At 27.9% G+C, this 24,052-nt stretch overlaps 1 protein-coding gene across 1 annotated transcript in view; it reads left to right on the plus strand.

The window, feature by feature from the left end:
• LOC129971229 (AT-rich interactive domain-containing protein 4B-like) overlaps positions 1–24,052 on the plus strand; it is a 38,018-nt gene that overhangs the window by 12,968 nt on the left and 998 nt on the right. The window contains exons 14-20 of the mRNA XM_056084815.1: positions 60–1,037; positions 11,270–11,343; positions 12,330–12,506; positions 15,477–15,552; positions 17,189–21,014; positions 22,288–22,440; positions 23,288–23,428. Coding sequence (XP_055940790.1) covers positions 60–1,037; positions 11,270–11,343; positions 12,330–12,506; positions 15,477–15,552; positions 17,189–21,014; positions 22,288–22,440; positions 23,288–23,428 — 5,425 coding nt within the window. The remainder of the gene's footprint in view (positions 1–59; positions 1,038–11,269; positions 11,344–12,329; positions 12,507–15,476; positions 15,553–17,188; positions 21,015–22,287; positions 22,441–23,287; positions 23,429–24,052) is intronic.

Raw genomic sequence — 24,052 nt, forward strand, 5'->3', positions numbered from 1 at the left:
TGATTCCTTTTATCATCAATCTAATTAAGACTTAATTTATTTCTTTTGTTCTGTTTTAGACTGCAAATGAGAAAAAAGCTGATGAGAAACCAAAAGTTCCTGAAAAAAAAGAAGCAAAGCAGGAAGATACTTCCAAGGCTGCAGAAAAACCAAAAAGTCCAGAAAAGAAAAGAATTGAAAAGTCACCTGATGACAAAGATGGTAAACAAAAGAAAGAGGAGAAAGAAAAACCAAGATTAGTTCGTTCACAATCTTTGACAAAGGATAAAAAAGAAACCAAGCCAGAGAAGGCTAGAACTAGAGAAGATGCTCGAAAAGAGAAGAATGAAAGTCCAGAGAAAAAGGGAACTAGATCAAACACAAAAATAGAACCTCCCAAGAAGGAAAAGGAGGAAACTCCAAAAGATAAAAAAGAAAAATTACCAAAGGAAAAAGATAAAAAAGAGGAAAAGCCTGCTGCAAAAGACATCAAGGATGAAAAGCCAAAAATAAAGAAAGAAGACAAGCTTATAAGGGATCGAAAAGCTCTACGAGAAAAAAAAGTGGAGGAGAAGTCTCCCAAGGAAAAACGAGAGAACCCTCCTCGAGAAAAACGAGAACGAGATTCATCTCGAGAGGATAAAGGGTCTCCAAAAGTTAAAAAAGAAGATAGTAAAGTTTCTGAAGAGAAATCACCCAAAAGAAAGATCGAAAGACCTATTCGAGAAAAAATTGAGGAGAAAAGTCCAAAGACACGCCTTGAAGACAAGGCAGTTTCTGCAGAAACTAATAAGAAACCTGTTGAAGACACTGATGCAAAAAGTGTCAAAGAAGAAAAGCCAATAAAAAGCGAGACAGATGTGAAAAAAGAGGAGATTCCAGCAAAAGAGAAGTTAAGACCAAAATTAAGAGACAGAAAAGAAGACAACCCTACTATTGGAGATGAAATTATAATTGAAGAAGTTGGAGATATGGAGGAAACAGATGGACCTCCTCAAGAGGAGCTAGAAAAGAAAATTAAATTAAAATCTGAGGAAGGGGACGAGCCACCTTGCAAAGTAAGCCTTTTTTACTTTGTTCTTAAATTTGTATATATTTTGGTTAATATGCCTGATTTTGTTTAAGAGGAAATTTACATGCCTTTTTGCTAATGATAGATAGCTTAATTATTTATCACAAAAACTGCTTTAAAACTTAGCTTATATTTTAATAGTTTCAAGAAACCTTTTAAGTATGCATGATAGGTAAAAAAATTTAAATCTCTTTAATAGCACAATAATAGAATCACAATGCATCAATGTACAAAATCTTTCTTTTGTATTAACTTTATATAAAATAAAAAATTCTGTTGCACCTATAAGTTGTAAATTTTTAAACATTACAGATTGTATGAATGGTTTTTAAATATTACAGAAAGCTAATTTTCCTCATAGGTTATTAATAATTTTAAAAGAATAATACAAAATTTAGTACTTATATATTATGCGTGTGTGTGTTGGTGATGAATCACTGGATTTTGGTTAATGCACAAGTACCCATAATTTACTTAAAAATTATGAGTGGCATCTTACAGTTATGGGATATGAAGATACTTATTTTCAAAAGCGAATTTTAATTTCCTTCAATTTTTAAATGCAAGTAATCAGGTTTTGAACAAAAGTTTGAGTTATAAGAAACTTTAAAACAATTTTCAAGTTACAGAATTATTTTTTGATATTAATTAGGTAAAATGAATTATATTTAATTATCTGTCTTTCCCATGTTTTGGTTTCTGTTTGCAATATATCTTGATGGTGTTTTAGCTGATTCAAAACTGTGCAATGCTATTGAAATATTTGTTTAGTAATTATAAAGTATACTGTTTAATTATTTGTCATAAAGCCTTCTCTAAAACTTTCTTAATGCACCACAACATTTTTTTTACATTTTTGGGTGGGGTGATTTATGGAATTTCAGATATCACTATTTTAGGCTGTTTCAATGATTGCTTCGAGAAATATCTAACATCTGTAAAATGCACTTTCCTGAAGCAACCATTGATAGTCCTAAAGTTGTTAAAATTCAGAGTTTCACACTCTTTTTTATTATTATTATTTTGTAAAAAATGTTATTTTATCAATTATGCAATTTGACTAATAGGTTGGGAGAATGCATAAAAATTTTGACCCCCCCCCCCCTTCCAATTTACATTTATTGGTTCAAAATTTAAAAATGCAATTCTTTTGTCATTTAAAGCTTTTTTTCAATTAAAAGTAGATATTTATCTCCAACCATAGATATTATAGAAATTTATAATTAGATCACCCTGTATTATAAAAATGTGAACTAATGACCATAAATAAATATAACCATATAAAATATCAAATAAAAAATCCATGTAAAATATCACATTTATAAATAATGACTATTTTTAATAAATCTGATGAAATGGCAGACCTTTTATTGAAATCATATATGCAAAAAATAGCTTACTTGATTCATTTAAAGAACTTTGTGTATCAAAATTAGCTGTCTATCAGATGGTAAAAGCTCTATTTTGAGATATCTAATCATATAAGTTAGTGGAACGGCAATTGCTTTAACTTTCTAATTCATCGCCTTTCATTTCTGTTAGCGAAGTGTTTACAATACTTTTTCTCATTTCTATTCACACCTAGTTTATAATAAACAAATATCTATCAAAAATGTAATCAATACACATCTGTACTTAACAATTCATTTCAATTTTGAATTATAAATGAAGCTTCTGCCATGCTTTTTTTTTTTTTTTTTTTTTTTCACTTTCTAGATGATAATATTTTACACTAGTCTACCATTAATCTTTGGAACTTATGTGGTATTTATTAAATAAATAAATCATATGCAAGAGTTTTTAAAATTGGTAATTTTTTTTTAATTTCTTCATTATTTATGAAATAAAATAATTAAAAAAATATTGCTAGTTCAGTTGTTCTAATGTTTGGTTATAAACCTTAAATAAGGATTAGCACAATCAGATTGGCTTTTATAAAATTATGATGAACCAAATACTAAATTTATGCTGATGTTTGTAGTAATTGGTGTATTTAATGTCATGTTTTACTATCAGCTCTAAAATTTTATTAAACATTATGATCAATAACTTATATATTTAAAAAAGCAAATTAATTACAACATGTAAGGAATTTTTCCATAATATATGTAATTTGAAGTCTTGCTGACGTGCAAAATTGCTTAAATTGTCTGTGCTTAGTGATTATAATCCTGTTTATTGCTAAATTTTTACAATTAAAAAAAGAAGTAGCATCTGCAAAATTTGGATCATTTTGCTACTTTAGAGAAGATATGGTCAAATAAAATTCTTTGGTATCTTATATTTGGTTTGATAGTATAAAAATCTTGAAAATAAATACACTTAAATAAACTTGATGAATTGGGCAGATTAATCTGCCCATAGATTTATTTTCATAGGCATAGATTTATTTTCACACAGTTAAGCTTAAGCATCTTCAAAATTAATAAAATCCACTTCTTATCATCATTCTGCTTAGTTGTGCATTTAAATAGAGTCAGAAAACAATTTTAACATCCAGTTACATGTATTTTATATATATATATATATATATATATATATATATATATTTAAAACATCATTTTGTGGAACACTTTTATAATTTGAATCCACAATTATTAGTGATGTAGTAGCAAGGAATTTCAAATTGATCAATCATTAGAATTATAGATAGTGTTACAATTGTCTATACTATTGATATAGAATTTATATAAAGATACTATGTATAAAATGAAATTAAGCATGTGTGCTTTTAAGAGGGCGGGGGACAAATTATTTTGATTATTTATTTCCATTACACTTTTTCCTTTTTTGTGTCATCTATTTTTATTTATTTCAATATTTGTATCAAATTTATTCAGATGGTAAGATTTCTTGAAAAATCTAATTGGGAAATAAAATAGTATTCTTCTGATTGCAATGTTAACCCTGTGGTGAATGAAAGTAATAATCAAATCAATTAAATAAATTGTAATAGCATCTGTTAACAGAAGAAATAAAATAAGGAAACAAGAATTACATTTTTTTTTAACTATCAAGAGATATTTAAAAATTTTATAATAATTTTGCATTTATAAAAATTAGAGGTTAATAATCTGATTTTATAAGAAAAATTTTCAAGTTTCATACCAATAATTTAATTTATTATCCATAGTGTTATTTAATCTCCTATGTCCTAAAGGAAAATCCTCAGAAAAATTATTTGTTAGAATGAAGGGTTTTTTCCCCCCTTGATTATAATATTGCCCATGTTTGGAACAAAAGTGATGATTAAGTCAATTGCTGAACTTATAATAACAAGGAAATCAACTTATATTAACAAGTCTGAAACAAGAATTACATTCTTGTAACTACAAAAAAACATTTACAAATTTGTAATTGTTTTTCATTGAAAATGCCAAGTTACCATCCTGGCTACTAGAATTTTCAATTTTTGCAGTAAAAATTTAATATATGATCTAAATTATAATTTCCAGGGTGCATAGGGTCATTAAAAACTGATTATTTTTTATGGTCCTTATATAAAAGCCTAAAAAGTGCTTACTTTCTACACAGGTGCTTATTTTTCTTTTTGAAAATAAAATAATCTAGAAGTTAGATATGCCCTAGTATGGAATAAATTTTCTTTGTTTTGTCTCATTCTTCAATGAAAAGTGCTGATCATAAAGGAGGAAGTGATGCTGGTTGCTAATTTGTTTGCATTAATGAGTCCAGAGGTTGAAAAAATTTCTTTTATGATAGTAATAGTATGCATACATGGAGTAAAAAAAATCTCTTTCACAGACCTAACTTTTATTTTTATCTTCTATTGCTTGCATTGATAAATAAAACAAAACAAAAAAGTTTATTTTCAGGAATAATTTTATGCTTTGTCAGGAAATACTATATAAAGTTGGTTTAGCTATGACTTAAGCTCACTGTTGCACTTTTGATTCACACTGCAGAATATTTATTATATTTTAACATTTTTATCTACAAATTTTGTAACCATTTTTACTATATGCAATTTTTGTGCAGAAGTTATATATATATATATATATATATATATATATATATATATATATATATACACACAATATGCTGGAAAAAAGTATATTCAATTAGCTATGGACTTACAAAAGTGAATACCCTGAACACACATTGAATGTTTGAAGGCTTCTAAAAATATATATAAAGCGAAATGCTCATGGTACTGTAAAGAATTTGACATTTCTAATATAGGAGAAGCAACTGTAAAAGTTGCTTCTCCTATTTCAAGTATTCTTGAAATCTTCAAGTATTTTTGAAATCTTCTAAGCTTAAAAAATTACCTCTTAAATTCTGTAATCATAGATGGTTAAAAAATTCACCAATGAACCAACTGCATTTGAAATCTGGCCAGATAAATTATGTAAAATTAATTGAAAGTGGCAAAATTCCCAAAGTTACCTGTAAATAATTTTTTCCAAGCTACTAAAGAGAAATTAAAACCTGTGAAACTTTTTTTTTCACATGTATTACAGATTGCATTAAGGCATTTCTTCAAATGTATCAGAATAGTGGTCCACTTTTTCCTATTTGTGCATCTGATATTTATAAATTAATAAAACAATATTTGCATTTTCTTTTTAAGTTTTAAAAGAAAATTTCTTAGCTGACATTTCTGCAGTAAATAGCTTATGTAAATTTAATTATTCTGATAATGAACTCTATTCTGTAATTGATGAAGTAAGTGCAGGTATAAGAAAAGATAAATTATTGGAAAAAATACGAGCTTTTTAAGCATGCCTGCCAGAAATTTGGTTTAAAATGCTGGCATGCATAATAATTAAGTCTCCAATAAAGTATGCTTTAATAAGAAATGTTATATGTATTGACTCAGTATACATGGCAGAGAAAACTAATAAGTGTGAAAACAAATTGAAACAAGTTCTTTTGCTTCAGAAAAGATGAAGCTGGATGTAATGTTGTTCTAATAGAGTATATAGATTTCTTGGAAAATGTAGTCAAACCATCCTTAATCGATTTCAAAAATATGAGATTGGATGATTTTTTAAATTCCTTTTTTCTAAGGCAATAATTTCACAGAACTGTGGAAAGTTTTGAAAATTATTTTATTTCTTTCTCATGAACAAACATCTATTATTATTATATTATTAAACATTATTAGTAAAAATATTGAGGTGGAAAATTTGAATGAAATATCATATAATTCACAACATTTATTCTATGTTCGTATAAAACAATCTGGTGATATACACTTAATAAAATTACTGAAGAATTGAATATCAGCCTCAGCAACCCATTCAAAATATGTAAGAACAAAGAGCTAAAGAAATTGCTGCCAATTACATAAAGATAAACTATTAGAGTCTGATTCCTCAGTCTCTTTATGGAAAAAGAAATCTCTCTTAGAAAAGGAAATTACTGAAATTGAATGTAATAGTGATATACAAGCAGATCAAACCAGAAACTTTTCACGGCTAAAAAATCTTACTAGTTGCAAAAAATCATTAACGAGAAAATTGATCAGTTAAAAGATATAGTGAAATTTCTATTACCTATGTTCTTAACCTTTTTTTTTTTTTTTTTTTTCCCTCCCTATTAAGAAATTGCATTGTTAAAGAAGAGGCAATCCCATGTTTTTTCTTCTTAATACAGACTGTTATGTAACTAAAATATTCTAAATATGATTTGAAAGTGCTTAAATTAGGTTTTTAGCAGATACTTGCATAATACAGTTTAAGTAAGTTAGCTTTTATGTTTATGAAAAATATGCTGTAGTTACTGGTGGTATTCTATGTTTTAAAACTGAATAGGTTTTTTTTGTTGTTGTTTGTTTAGTTTTGTTTTGTTAATGAATTTTATCATAACTTAATTCCATAATCAGAACTACTATGTTAAGGTTCATCCTTAATTCTTTTTCTCAAAGGTGCTTATAAACTACTTATTTTTTTAAGATTTGGCTACTCTCCCTGATTTTATCATGGTTCTGAAAAACAGTGTGTAGTAATATGTCATACATTTGATGATTCTATCTTTTAAGTCGCAAAATATAAAATGTTACTAGCAAAAAATGTTCGTTTTTTATAACAATCATCCTTGCTCCCAAAATGATTCATTCTCTTCGTCGTAAAATGTTTCTGTATATTTCTGGACCACTCAAATTTCCATGAAATGGTTTATATTTCAATTAATGATATACATTCGAAAATCGCTTGTTGATTTTATTTTGGGAAAGCTGGAAAGCTCGATATCCTGAATCTATCAGAAATCAAAACAATTCACGATCTAAAAGTTTCGTTGGGGTTTTTCATTTGTCTATTTTTTTTTTTTTTTTTTTTTTACGTTGCACGACGAGCTACATACAAACTACTTCTTGGTATTTTAATATTATCGCGGTTTAATATTTTCCCAAGGAACCAAAAAGATTGTGATATTAATTAGAGAAAAATGTGAATCACACGGAACCACGTACATTATTATTCTGAGAGGACCAACAAAGTGTTGTGTAATGGCAGGAAAGCTTTAAATAGAGAACGTAAGTGATGGGTTATACTATATTAGTTTATAAAGAAATTTATGTCATCAACTCTTTCCATTGGGTTAAATGTCACATTAATTTTTTAATATTTGATTTTACTTCCTGATGTGCAGTTTTGTGGAATTATTGTATTTATACATTGTTTCTGTAACAGAACAGCTAAAGAAGAAAAAACACTTTGTACTCATTTAAAAAATATTGTTTTGAAATCAGTTTCAAGCAATTATTAGACGCGACACATTATCGCTGAAACGAGGATTTCGACTTTTTCGGAATCGGATTTTATTATTTTTGAGATAGATTCATTTTTTTTTTTTTTTCATGTTACAATTCTACGTTATTTTTTAATACCTCAATCACTTTTCGTATAAATTTATTCATTTTATTGTTTAATTATAATTATTTTATTCCTTGATGTTTACATTTGGCACAATTAATTATTTTATGGAAGTGCAGCTTTATTTTGCCCCAAGTCTGAATCATGTTTAAATAATGGAACTTTTCTATTTTCTTAGATTTAAAAAAAAAAGTCTTTTTGCATTTCCAATTAATTTTCAAACAATATAAGACCACTCTCTCTCTCTCTCTCTCTCTCTCTCAATTTTTACTTTTACTTTTTTTAAACTACGCACCGCGGCTGAGATGCATCTGTTGATTATACCCGGTTCTGTTTTGTATGCGTTTGTCATACTATAGCCTACATTATATGAAAAGCTATACTATGGACAACTGAATTAATTATGAGTAATGTCAGTATAGCTTTTTATTCCCACGTTCTTAACATTCTCTCGACCGATTTGTCATATATAGTTTAAAAAAAATGCAAATTTAAGCAATCGGTGTTTATTTTAGTTGGAAGATTCAATAAATACTTGTGCATTCATGGACAAATTATTCACAATTTTTAATCCAAAGATATTTTTAAAAAATTAATTACGAATAGGTATTTTAATATTTTCAAAAAACTTCAGCTTTTTTTTTTTTTTTTTTTTTTTTTTTTTTACTAAAGTTAAACAAATTAAAATCTATTCTTTATTAAATCGTGTTTATGTGTAGCCTCCCCCCTATTGTCAATAACACTTATTCAAAAGCATTTTCTTGGTTTGAGTCCGTATGCGCTCAGTTTGTAGATTGCCGTGCCGCTGAATTTTGTGGATAATCGAAAGTGCTACATTTGATTATTTTATTTTGAATTTTGGTATTTTCTTTCGAAGTAAAAATTAAGAATCCATCTTGATTGTTCAGAAGAAAGAAATAAGTACTTTTTTAGAAGTATCATAAGAAGGTTAGGCTTTCTGTGCAAATATTACTCGTGATATCGACATGTGTTGACATTCATAAGCTTTCCATAAATGAGACAACGAAATGTCGTCAAATACCGCCTGATGTCATTTGACTAATTTTCGAATTTACCAGGTATTAACGTCTTTCGAAAAAAGGTTTAAACTAAAAATGTATTATTGTCTATTTTAGTTCTAAATTGAACCTGTAATCGAATTGTTAAAATCGATTAAGCATGTTGTTCGGATATAATACTAAACAAAATTTGTGGGTATCTAAAATATATTTTTTTAAATAATACCAAATGACTTCATTTCAAAATCGGATGGTTTTTAGGAACTGAACATTTCGCAGTATTTTTTAGAAATCATAATAAGAGACTTTTGAAATATGTACTTAGCTAATTGCTTGTAATTTTCTTTGATCTATTTTTATTTTTAAATTATATAAAATTTGATTTTCAGGGATCAAATAATTGCTAGCAAATACCAAAATTATGAAATCATAAAACTACAGTGACAACTAGGAAATATTATTTTAGATTTAAAAATTTATCAACCTTATGGAAAGTTTTATTAATATCGATCAGAAGCATTTAATTATATAATAAATGATCATAATCTTTTTAGCCCCATATTATATAGGCATTTTGTTTAAGAGAGGGTCATCTGAAAAATTTGAGAGAATAACATTTTCCAGTTTTATATGGCTTGCTGTATTTGTCATAATTATTTTTATTTGCTTATATTTTGAAGTTGTTAAAGCTTCCTTCATTTGCTGATTTAAATTAAAGAGAGCAACAGTGTTTCAGATCCACGAAATTATTTTGTTGAATGTTGGTATTTCCAATTTAACTTTTAAGTAGGTTGAGTCCACATCTATGTAATAAACTGGTTTATCATAAATGAAATATATTTTGAAATCATTTTATGTTTGACTTCAAAAATAATTTCTACAAAACTGTATTCTGGATTTAAAAGAAAAGAAAAAGAAAACTTTTTTTAGACAATGCTGACTAATTCAAGCATGATTATAAAGTATTATAATTTATTTTTATAAAAATAAAAAAAGTGACTCTTAAGTATTTTAAAATTTAAATTTTGTTTAAGTAATAATTTTTTCAAGTATGATAAATTGAAATGCATTGTAAATTGAGATTTGACTTCTGAAGGAAAAATGCTTAATTTCAGATCCAATCAATAATAAAGTTGATTGAAAATGTTTTTTAAAGATACTTTTAGTTTGGTTTAAATTTTATTGAAAATATGAGTTAGATATATTTGCTTGTTATCAGATTTAAACACATGTTTATTTTATGTCAATAAGGATGAAAATAACACCTTGTAATCAGCATGTATACTTTTTACATAACTATAAATCTTGAGAAGATGGAATATTATGTTTCTTATCTTAACCTAAGACTATTGCAGTTATGCATGCCAGGAAAATTTTGGATTTTCATGTATTAAAGTAGTGGATTCAAAATTTCTGGGATCTTGGTGCTATTGGTGAATATAGATTCCCTTTCCAATGATAAATAAAACATATTATAACATTGCATACAAATTTTAGTGATAATAGCCCAGTAAACCATTATATAAAGGGAAATGAATGTGTTTGTCATTACTCATTCTCTCAGATAATAGAATAATATTGGATTCAAACTTTTTCAGACACTAACAACTGAAAAACCCAGTTTTGTACAAATAAGAAGTAGCAATTGAAATAACTGTTCTCTAAATTTTGGCATTTAAGAATAGATATTCATATTTTGCTGACAAACAAAATTCAATTAATTCCATGCTACTAATTTTTTTAATGAATTATAACAAAATAATTTAGTCAGATAATTTTATGCAAATGCAGATTGGATAGTAACATTTAATGGAACTTGAATCTGTGTAAAATTATGTATTTTATCATTTTGAAAATGTATTTCTCAATCCAGGTGATAAGTGTTTTGCTTTGATGTCATAGCTGATGAGAGTGAATTAAAAATGTAGTTAAGATTATAAGAATTATCTCAAAATGTATGTGAAGTTCCTTAAGCTGATACAATGCACACTTTGGAAACCATTATATTAAAAATGAAATAAAGTAGTTCTTATTATATTTGTAAGTAGTATGGAAAAACATAAAATTCAATAAAACATTCATTTTTAATAAAGTGAGGAACATAGGTACATTTTTATGTATAAAAGTACTGCTGAGTCCAGCAACTAAATTTTTGCTTTAAAAAAATGTCTTGCTTAAATTCTGCATATTCTAATATGAATAAAACATTGGGAAAATATTTTGTTTAAATTCTGCATATTCTAATATGAGTAAAACATTGGGAAAATATTTTTTTAAAATGTTATTTTGGAGTATTTTATTAGAATTTTCTAGCTAACATCATTTAATTTTTTTTTTTTTTTTTTTTTTTTTTTTTATAGAGCAAGAGGAGATCCATGAAATCTGATGACAAAGAAGATAAGGAATCTTTGCAGGGCATGAGTGATTCTGATGAGTATGTATATTTGACCATTTATTTACATTGTTAAAAAAAACATTAATTTGATTTATTTATTTAAAAAAATCTGTCAGAATGTCTTTTTTTTTTATAGCAAAAAATAATTGATTAAATGTTAGGTTTTCATTCCAGAACAAATCTTCAGATTGATAATTAAAGCATGTTTACTCAAATAAAAAAAGTGCTCCATTGTTATGTTGTTTTCGTTTAAATAATAAATTCATGATAAATATGCAATTTTTTTGTCTTTAAATGGGAAATTAATTTAATGAAATGCTAAAATGAAAAAGGAAATTCTTTCTGGGACAGGAGTGTATCACATTTTTTTTCAAATAAAAATCTATTTTGTCTATCAAATTTCAGTGAACATTGAATTATAATATATAGCAGAAAATTGCAAAACTTGCTTGTAATTTTTTATGATTCCATTTTGAGCAAAATTACAATACTTTTTCAGAATTCGGATAATTAAAATATTATTTCAGAATATTAAGCTTTTGAATTCTATTTAAGGGAATTTTTCTTCAAATTCACTTAAAAGTGCTTTGAAGCTTTGAATATTCTGAAGGATAAGTAAATGTTTAGTTGGAAGAAATGAAATGAATCATTTGCAGGAAAGTACTTCAATATTTAAACCGTGTTAAGGAAAGCCAGTTAATACTCTAAATTTGTAAGTTTGGTCTGAACTTGAATAATATATCTGGCTATGTATTTTTATTTTATTTATTTTTTATAATATATATATATATATATATATATATATATATATATATATTCATTTCATTAGTGATTGCTGTAAATTTCTTTTTTGTTTTGTGATGGTTTAATGTATTTAGAATGTAATGCTTGCTTTTGAAAATAATTGTTATAATAAATAATTATTTAAAAAATTTAAAAAGTTACCGCCCTTGTTCCTTTTGTCATATTGATTTGTGCATAGAATTTTTGTATTTTTGAAAATCACGCAAAGCTGCATTTTGCAGAAGCTTTACAAATGATTCTGAAAAGAATTATGGCAAGGAGATTGACATAGGTGACCGAGTGAAGGTCAAGTATGGACGTGGTCGATTGCAGAAGGTGTATGAAGCCAAAGTCCTCAAAATAGACATGGAAGGACCTGAAAAACGATACTATGTGCACTATGCAGGATGGAACACAAGGTGCGATTCATTCTGATCATAAATAGGATTTTTTAATGGAATATGCATTCTATTAAAATATATAGAAAGTAGAATATATATATAAACATACTGTACTGACTGCTACATTAAATTATTTTACATGAGGCTTTGCTAAATTGTCAACTAATGGCCCAAATCTAAAATCATAACAGTTCAAAAGATTTCTTCCTAAAATATTTACATGTTGCAAATTAGAAAAATACTTCATGAAATTCCAGCAATCTATTTTTGTAAATTTTTAATATTATTTATAGTTTATTGCTAAAACTTCAAAAAGAAAAAAAAGTTTCAGTTTTTACATTATTTTCATTGCATAGACATCTAGGGAAAGGATTTAAACCATTTTTTTTTTTTTTCAAAAGATGGAAATTATTTTTTTTTATTAGTATTTTCTGGCTGTTGGATTATTTTGTAATTGAGCACAAATGATTCCCTCTATATAGATTCAGTGGCAATAAATTTGTATCAATTTCTATTCAGTGCATCTTGGTAAAGATTTTACTGTAATTCTGCAGAAGATAGAAGTATGATGAACACTATTCAATGATTTTTGAGGAAGCTGTTCAGAATTTAACCATGTGTTAGCGATAGTGTTGCATGAAATATCCGAAAGTTGTTAGCAAAGTCTTTGTCCTTAGGGAAAAGTTAAAATATCCTCACATCATCATCTTGTAAAATTATGTGCTGTGTAAATTATGTTACGGATTTGCCAAAAAAAGGTAAATACTTCAAATATCTTTGTTTGCTATTTCCAAACTGATCAAGACTAAATGAGAAAGGAATTTTGTAGGACCTTACACTCAAGAAAATATTTTTATTTACAGATAATGTGAATCAAACTTGAAAAAAATAATCCTTGATTTATTAGCCCTCAGTGTGTTGAGATATACCAGGGATTTAGTATATCAAATAGTAGTAGAAGAGATTTTGGGGGTGTTGAAGCATCCTAGCTGAAAAGAAGCTTGAAATTTCATTTTCTACTTTCTTTTATGGAATATTTTCCTGGAGCTTAGGAACTTTCATTAAGGAGCCAGAGAGAAATTGCTTCTGATTAATATGTAGAAACTATTTTAATCTCTTGTTTATATCCAAAAAGAGTTAAAATGAATATCTTATTTTAAAGAGAAAATGAATGTATATATTATTCCAGTCATCACAATTGGGTGAGATAAGTTGTTAAATGCTGTCAATTGTTATCCTGTTTTAATTCAAAACCATCCAGTTTAGATTGTCAATTTCTTTGCTTACACTGGTATAAGTTTCAATTGAAAGAACTAAAGAGCACTTCATTTCTTGCATTCTTCAGTCATAAGCATTTCTACATCTGTTAGAACACTTGCAAGTGCTAATGTTAAACTATTCTTGTGTTTTATTATGACGAAGAGCAAGCAGTTCATACTTTGTCACATTCCAATCTCATTGGAGCTAACACATAAAAATTCCACAAATTATTCTCAAGAAATGCCCTCTTTGAATTTGGTCAAACTACTTCTTCAATAGAAGCAGTCAGTAATAAAATTAGTAGGAATTTGGTTTGTTCCTAGTAATTATCCTGGAAATTTGGTAAATATTGTGAAGCAGCTCTGATTTAATGAATAATTTGCTTATTGTACTCTAAAATCATATACAAATGCAAATCAGCATGTACTTTATGAGCAGTACATGAATGGTTTTTGAATACTTGATGGCCTTTTCTCTCTTTGCATTATAATCAAGTAAATTTAAAGAATTTCATATTAACCTATCTGAAAATGAATGGGTATGAATTTTATTCACTGAAGTGTGAATAATATGTTTCATTTTTTTTTTTTTTTTTTTTTTAAGAAGCAAGTATTTTGAATTATAGTTGTAAATAGAAGAGGGTGTGAGTTTTCTCTCCTTCTTTCTGACTTCATCAACAGCAATTTATTACTATCAGATTAAAGTGGCAAAACTAACAAGGAAGTCTATGTTTTCACCCACTGCAGCCACACAATAAGATTGGCAACTATTTTGCTTTTTATTGTTTTTTCAGCATCCTTTACTCAACAAAGAGGCTTCTTCAGCAGATTTCATCAAAATTTTATGAATTTTTATTTGTTTGTAAAAAGTTATTGGTGGGAAAAAACTGGTTAAATAGAGAAATGTCAAGGTTGGGGGATAGTCTACCTACTTTCTAAACCAAATATTAATACAAACTACAAATATTTTTTTTAATATATATCTAGAAATTAAAACAATTGCCAGCTTTCCATGAATTAATTAGTGAACAATCCTGTTTTTATTTTAGTTTCATGAATTAGACATGAAAATACTTCAGTTAAGTAAGTAGGATATTACTATTATAAACAATTAAGTAAGTAGGATATTACTAAAATAAAACAATCCTGTTTTTATTTTAGTTTCATGAATTAGACATGAAAATACTTCAGTTAAGTAAGTAGGATATTACTATGATATCAGATCATTTCTGGTTGCTGTAATGAATTACTGAGACTACATATGCATAAAAACATATGAGAACTTGCATGGAAAAAAAATGATTTCCTGGCTAGAGGCCAAAGTAAAAATGTGCTAATGATTAATTTAATTTGTGAAAGTGAAATGTAATGTTAAAATTGTTGCGTTCATTCATTTTTTGCCAAAATAAAAATCTACTCTTTTGACTCACTGATGTAATATTGTGAAGAAATTCTAATCAAAGTTTGCAGGAAGATTTTATGATGGGGAGAAACTAAAATTGTCCACCCCACCACAGATATGTGTAATAACTGTTACTAATTTTAATTATATGTGATTGATTGAGTTCATGTTTTATAATATATAGGATATATTTTTCAAAATAATTTTCACATATTTTTAGATATTTCTAAAAATTTGTTACTCATTTATTAATTATGTAGTACTTTCTATTTTAATATAAAAAGTCTGCAATTTTAATTTATAATTAATTTGCAATTATTTCTGTAGGTATGATGAATGGGTGAAGAAAAGTTATATTGTTGCTTGCATTAGCAATAATAAGAAAGGTGAACAGAACTTAAAAGTAAGTCCATAGATTTGAGTTTTATTTTTGACATGTGTTCTTCAGAGCCATGCATGTTTCAGAATTTACAACTTTTTTTTAAAATTAAGTAGTAACTAGTTATATTAGCTAATCATATATCAAAAATTTTGAAATTCTTTCATCTTAATGACATATAAGTGATAAAGGGAATAATTGTACTCTTTCTATGCAGTACTGTGCTAATTTTCGTGTTTATTCTTTGTATAGAAAAAGTGAACTATGTTTCAGAAATTTTTAATTTTTAAATAAATTGAAATAGTGCCTATGCAGCCATCTAGAAATTGTTTACATACAAATTTTGTTTCTCAAAACTAAATGTTTAAAGAAAGTGTAGGTTTTATAATTATTATTCTGATATTCTGTTTTTATTGAGTACTAGCTGCCTTTGGCGATCAGCCGGTTCACCAATCTTAATGTTTGTTTAAATTTTAATAATTAAATATTTTACGCAATTCCTATTTTAATAGATTCTTCATCAAAATATTTTAAAACTTCAAATTTTGATAGTCATATAATTCACTCATAATATTATAAAGGCCTTCAGTCGTAACGTAATATGTATCTCTCTAATTTTCTGTTAGCTCTCATAGAATTTATGCTTTAAATTAAAGTAGAAAGAATTAATCTGCAATTAATATAATAATATTTTTTACTGAAACAAAGCATTTTTTTATAATTTGATTACTGATAATCGAGTCACTAAGCGTTTAAACTTTATGGGCACTAAAGAATATCTTTCTTAATTTATGTAATACTTCAAGAATTTGTCAACAAAATTTTCTCAGATTCATCATGAACAGATTGATTAATTAACGATGTTTAATTTTAAATGCTTCAAACACTAAGAAAATAAAATAATCGGTCGAAAACAGGTTTAAAAAAACTACTTAAAAAACAATGTAAAAACTATAAGCATATACAAAAAATATATAACTAACATAAATACAATTTAATTACAAAAGCACACAACTAACCTAAAAATAATTTAAATCATGTCCGCATCCGTTGATAATAGCTGTCAGCAATCAGAACACAATGCGCATGTGTGAATTTTCAACGCCAGTTATGGTAACGCAAATGCGTGAATTTTTCTATGCCAGTTGGAGTAATGCTATGCAGATTAGAAATATTTAATTTCTTTTATTCTGTGTTAGTTTAATTCAAAAGTACTTCAGAATGAATCTGAAAGATGGATTAATTAATAATGTTTAATTTTAAATGCATAAAACATTAAGAAAATAAACAGAATCGTTTGAAATAATCGGCCGAAAAATGTTAACCCTAGCCTCATTACTGTTGGGGGGAAAAAACTGAAGCCTTACTCATTTGGCGTTGGGGAAAATGATAAGAATTTTTTTCTGGAAAGTTAGTTTTTAATTAATAATTAAAATTCTAACTAAAAATTCAAAAAAAGGTGCACCTTCCTGACCTCTAAGGTATACATGTACCAAATTTGGTAGCTGTAGGTCAAATGGTCTTTTCTGTAGAGCGCCAACACACACATTGAGCTTTATATTATAGATAACTGACAATGTTATTCCTTGCTAATATGTTTTTATGTAACAAATATTGATTTTTTAAAGAATGATAACATCTTCAATAATTTATTTTATAGAATTCCTTATCTGCTACAAATCTAAAGAAAATAGATCGTGGGAAACCTCCTGGAATATCAAATAATGCAAAATTGGATAGAAAAAATTCCACTAGTAGCATTAGCTCTCGAGCAACCCGCTCTGAAAAAAAGGGATCATTACCTCTCTCCGGTGGTCTCGAGCCCAAAAAGAGAACTCGCAAAAAATCTGGCACTATGACCAGTACAACAGATGTTTCCCAAGAATCAGATACTGATGGTGCAGATCTCATGGATTTGGATGATGATGATGATGCGGAAAATTCTGTTACTGCTCCTGAGTCATTATTCAAAGAAGAACTCTTTAGTGATGATGAAGAGAAAGAAAAGCTTGAAGATGTCAAGCGAGGGGACATTACTAAACTTGAGAAAGCCATTTCTGTTGAGGAAAGTGTTGATGACAGCAAAGACTTACTTTTTTGTCCCATTCTGGAAGGAAATAACAGTCCTTTCAAGGAGAATGCTTCCACAACAGTTGAAAAAACTGAAAATATGATTAAAGAGGAAAATTCGTCTGTAAAAGAAACCAACGAAAATGCAGAATCAAACCTTAATTGTGATAAATTACCTAGGAAACCTGAGGAAAACTTATCTAGTAATGCTGAATGTGAATTTGTGAGTGAAGCTGATGTCAGTTTTCCCTCAAACTCACTGCCAGAAATAAAAATAGAGAAAACTCCTGAAACTGATATGACTGGTTCTTTAAATAATTCTGCTGTATCTCCTAACTCTGCAAAATTAGAAAAAAATTCTCCTAAAGTATTATTACCTACAGAAAGTAAAGCTGCACTGAGTTTTGCAGGTCTGATTCAGAAATCCACAACTGAAAATATTGTCTCATCTCCATCAAAAACTACAACTTTCTGTAAAATAATAAGCGCTGAAAGTATTAGTAGTCTTTCAACAACATCAGTTGAGAAACTGAATTTAGAAAGCAGGAGTATTACCAGTAATATATTTAAGTCTGTATCTATGTTTGGATCAATCATGAAATCACCTCCTCAGTGTACTGCATCAACTGATACATTTGATGAAAAATTTAACTCAAAACCGACAAATAACATATTTAGTGGTATTCTGAAATCTGATGATACTGCTAGTAGTCAAATAAGTGACTTAGAACCTGTAGAAAAACCCAAGTCTCAAGATTCTTCTCATAACATAAAAATTTCTGATCCACTTACTGATTCATCAAAGGCAACTCCTCAAGAAAGTAATGTAAGTACGGAAATGAAAAAAGAGCCTGAAAGTAAGCCTTTGAAGTTCTGTAGTTCCAATATAGAAGAGATAGAAAATAAATCAAAAGACAAGTTTGATATTTTATTACAGAACACAAGTAACTTTGGTTTAAATCCTCAGAAGTTGCCTGAAATGAAGAACAACATTTTTGACTTCTCTTTTGGCACACATGCTATAACAAGTGAAAGCTTAAATTTGCAACCACTTCCCAGTACTTCAACTACTTCACTTTCACGAATTCAAACAAAATCTTCTGATACTGTGGATCTCAGCAGAATGATTCCTGGTATTTTAGAGAGACTTGAAAAAGATGTGGTTACTGACTCCAAAGAATCAGTTTGCCTTCCACCACCAAAGGAAGAACTTGGTTTTGATTTTTTACGGGGTTCACAGAACATATCAAAGCCTCTTTCTTGTTCAGATTCATCAAATTCTCTGAAGATTTGTGAAAGTGATACTAATGATTCTAATACTGAATCTAAAGATTTAGTGATCAATGAAAAATTAGAAATGCCTGTCATTGTACCACCTGATACATGTAGTAGCTCCCTTGATGAGAAAGGAGGAAGCATTCAAATTCCTGAAGTTGTGTCTGAAACAAGTTTGTTAACTTCTAGCAGTGCTAGTGTTTCTGATACTTCTAAAGAAAAGGTGAGCAATAATCTGGTGACTAGTCAGCTTGCATCTGTAATAACAGCTGCTACCATAGCAGCACCTGTGCTTGAAATCATTCCTCCGACTAACAAAGACAAAGAGACAGATATTCTTAAAATACCTATTTTACCTCAAGAAAATATAATTCCTCCAAAAGACAATGAATCTCCTCTGTCAGATAGTGGCAACTCTCTAAAAAACAATGCACCTGCTGATTTAAGCCCTGAATTGCCTGTTGAAAATTCTTCTGCTTCTCTTGATATAGTAGCAGAGAAAGAGGATTCGCAAAAGAAAGAACCTGTTGAAAACGTACCTGATATGAATGTTAAATCTGAGAAAGAAGCTCTAGTTGAAGAAATTAGAACAATATCCAGTTATGCTCAAAGCAGTGTTATAAAATGTGTTGCAAGTCCTGTAGAAACTAAGAACTCGGATGGTTCAGAATCACCAGCCTTAAACAAAGATGTTGAACCTGAAGTTAAACAAGAAGTGTTGGAAAAGAAAGAACCTTGTCCTCTGCAGACATCAGGTCTCGATGCTATGGCAGATGCTGCTGCAATAAAAGAAGATTCTGATATTCACAATGTGCCTGAAGAAGAATCAAATCTACTGCCTGATACAGTGGCTCAAGAGGGTGATCAGTTTTCTCAAATGAGCAAAAAAGATATCAAGAAGAAAAGGCTGGGTAAAAAGATAGGGAAAAAATTAGGCTCATCAGAAATTTTAGAAAAAGAAGATAAGGATTTAAAATTGAGAGAGGGTAAAAGCAAATCCAAAAAGCGTTTGAGGATGGAAACAAATGATGGGAAAAATTTGGACTTAAAATCAAAATCTAAGAAGTTGAAGAAAAATAAGAATAAAAAGCGTTTCTCTCGACATGAAGATCAGTTTGGTGATGCCATCAAAAAATTTGAATTCAAAGAAGATGATCATCGTGATTCCTTTTCAGATAAAATCCGAAAGAAAGAAAAGAAAAGGAATGAAAAGAAATTTTTGAAATGTGGCATAAAGCATGAAGACTTTTTGGATAATAAAGGTGAATTATGCAAAAAGAAAAAGAACAAGAAGAATCGAGATAAGTTTGTGACTGACAAAAAGGACTTTTTTGAAAAGAAAACTAAGAAAAAGAGAAAGTGTCACATGGAAGATAATCAGGACACAGATTCAGAGAAGGAATCTCCACCAAAATTATTAGACAAAAAAAGAAAGAAAGAGAGAAAAAAGTTCAAAGTAAAAGATTGCTCATCTTCCGATGATGCTGCTGAAAAGTTCTTCAAGGAGAAAAGCAAAGATGTAGCTTCTACTTCTAGTTCTCTGATGCGACAAGACTCCAAAAGTGATGATCCTGATATGTCTTTCCTATTGTGTGAGGAAAAGGTTCCTGCTAGTCCAGCTGAAATAGGTGATGATTCTTCAGGATCATCCAGCAATGAAGAAGGGGATACCTTGAATTCTGGAATGGATTTACTTCCTAGTGGTTATCCATGTAGCAGTAGGGAGCCATCCAATAGTTTGCACAAGCATAATATTGACAATGTTTTGGACAATACTCCTCCAACAACTCCATCAAGTACAGAATCACTTCTTTCTAGTTCTCCTTCTCATGAGAGAGATTCTTTCCCTGTCAGCTATGCTGAGAACACTCAGTCTGGTGAAGGAGAGTCAGACTTGTTCCACGTCAGTACAAATCGAACTGTTGCTCATGGCAGTGAAGAATATCGTGCAGCAACCACACTTGCATTTGCTGTGTGCAAGTCTGTATCGGAAAAACCCAAAGATGAAGTTTCACAAGGGTATTCAAAAAGCCCAAGAAGTGATCATTCTCCATCTAAAAGGAAAAAAAAGAGAGTTCAACGATACTCGGAATCTGTCAAGTCCCCAAAGCACAAATCATCCTTTACTCGAATGTCCAAAGGTAAATTGGCATTTTAATTTTAAATTTTATTTGTTATTTGATAATAAATGGCAGTCAAATTATACTGTTGTTATGCTAATCTTTTTAACAACAAACTGAATCTTAGATTATTCCCCCCCCCCTTAAAAACACTTTTTGTAATTTAGTCACATCTCATAGAGTTTGAAATTTCTTCTCTTTACTTTCAAGGCATTAAGATACTTTATGAAATGAAAGCTATACCTGACCACATTTTTTTCATTTAAAATTTTATAATCGTACGATGACTTATAGATGTCTGAAGATCTGGTTATATTAAAACATTCTGAAGATATCATTGAGTGCAAATGACATTTGTTTGTGAATGAATAGTATTACTTTTTTATACGTATAAAACATAGATTTTGGAATTTTTTTTTAATTAAAATTCTATAAAGGAATAATCTGTATTTGAGCTAAATTTAGCATTAATAATAATCTAATACTAAAATCTCATTATATTAATAAAATTAAATAAACACTGAAAAGTTATGAAATCTAAGTAGATATTTTAAAAAATATTTTTTGAATTGAATTGAAAAATGTAATTTTACAAGAATGTGTTAATTTTAAAAATTACAAAAAAAAAATTCATTAATTTAAAAAAAAAGAAATTTTAATTGATGATCATTTAAAGATTTCTCTTCTTTAATAAGTGTAAGGAATAAATGCATTAAGTGATCTCATTTTCTTAAACAGTCCTTTGAAAAAAAATATGTGTACTCTGTTAATAAGTGTAATTAAATTATACAACCACCTGATATTTTTAGTGAAGAAAAATCTAAAAATTAAATAATTTATTATATTTGCTATAAAAGTTATGGTTTAATTTTAACTTCTATTTATTTTCTTTTTATTATTTTATTTGCTGTGCATGTTTTGTGATTATATATTGTATAATGAGAGGATTAATGACTTTATTCTTTTTTCTTCGTTTGGCATTAACAGTTGTTTAAATAATTCTAAAATAAACTTAATCAATCCTTTTATTATAACTTATTCTTTCTTACAATCAAATAATGATGTTCTATTGAAAAATATTTATGTTGTAAATCAATTTCTCAATAAAAGAATTATAATGTACAAGATGTGTTTAATTTTTTAAAAAAAACTTTCCTCATTTTATAAAATGTAAATGTAATTTCCTTCTTAATTAATAAGTATTGGGTTTTTTTTATTGAAGTAATTTTCAAATTTATGAATATTTTCCTAAATTTTCTTTTTTTTTCTTCCTTGTGCTCTTTTTAATAAATAGTGGAGAGTTACTGTGAAGATTCTTCTGGCACTTCTCCGGCTACCTCCAGCTCACCTCCATACTCCAGCTTGTCCTCCCTCAATTTCAGCAAGTCATTACCCCATCGGCTCTCTAATACATCAGAATCATCTAGATACTTCTACATTCCTTTGCGTATGTATATTCCTTTCAGTTTGAGAATTATATGCCCTGAAAATTTTAAGGCAATATTAACTTAACCATAAAACTTTCCATTAAATTCGCATATTTGTCAGTTAGGGTGAATATTTACATTAATAAGTCTCATATTTTACTCTGATTTTTAAATTTTCATTATGTAAATTTAATTTTGGTAAATTAGCCAAGTGTGAAATCCTTTCTCAAATAACTTGTTGATCTGAATGTTTAATTTTTTTTAATAGTTTCTCTGTGCTTAATATAAATTACTTTTAAATTCAATTTTCTTTATTTCACATTTTTCTTTACTCTACTGCTATAAGTATAATAATAATTTGTGAAATTTCTTGTTGCTAATTAGAAAAAAATCAGCAAAAGTAGAGATTCCTTAAAGATTCAAATTTACAAAATAAATTTGCTAAACTTGTTTTATCATTTTTAGATTACAAATGTATGCACAGCTTAATCAAATTATTTATAAGCAGCTTGTTGTTTTCAAAATTAATCAGATGATATCTTTTTTTAAGTACTTAATTATTTAACATTGTTTTTTTAATCGGTTGAGAATAATTTAAAAGTGTTTTTTTTTTTTTTTTTCCTTTTTAGTTTTTGCTATTAAAATGGTATTAAAAAAGGGTAAGAAAATATGTAAATGTTCACCTAATTTGATAGTTATTTAAAATGCATATTTACGATGAAACCTACATACAAAGTTTGTTCAGCTATTTCTCTTTTATAGAGCAATTTAAAAAAAGATAAAGTGGCTTAAAAATAAAAGTTCAGTAATGATTTTTTTTAACAATTTTTATTAGCACCTTTGTTAAAATATAAATTTCACTTACAGATGAGAAGGATCCTGAGAAGAGAATAGCAGTCTTACAAGATAAAATGGCTGCACTTCGTAAAAAGTATCTGGCTTTGAGAGCAGAGGTAATAGCTATTGACCACAAAAGAAGAAAAGCACGCAAAAAAATCAAGGAATCTGGTAAGTTGCATGTTATGCACTATTCAGATAATTTTGATGTTGAATCTATGTTTAATTAAATAAGATTTAATATAATTTTTTTTCACAAAATTATTAGTCATATTTATATATTTCAAGGGGATTTAGTTGTGCATATTATTCAATTTTTAAGTAAAATGTGGCTGTTGTGCACTTAAATCATTCATTCAGAATTTGTTAAAATAGAAATATTGTATAAAGGTATCCAGTTAAAAACTATATTGCTATTTTTAAGAATTCAAAAGAATCAAAAATCTGTTTTAAATTGCACGAAAGTTTTGTCATTTCTATAATTACTTAAATTTCTTTGTCAATTAAAGAGCTTAGAAACAGCTTCACAGCATATTTTATCAGTAATAGATTTTTAAATCACATTATAATAATTAAATTTATATATGTATATGTGATTATAATGCCATGAAACAATAAATGCTGTCAGTTCAGTTTTTGCAATGATTCAGTAATTGAATAGCAATATAATCAGGAGTTTATAATGCAATTTTTTTTATGAATATGTTAAAATAGTAACAGTAGATAGGTGAAGCTGTGTCATATCTGTAGACGGCCTAGGTGATTCAAAGATCTTATCGTCTAGTAATGCATAAA

Source organism: Argiope bruennichi, chromosome 6 (genome assembly GCF_947563725.1).
Source record: "Argiope bruennichi chromosome 6, qqArgBrue1.1, whole genome shotgun sequence".
Classification (NCBI taxonomy): Eukaryota; Metazoa; Arthropoda; class Arachnida; order Araneae; family Araneidae; genus Argiope; species Argiope bruennichi.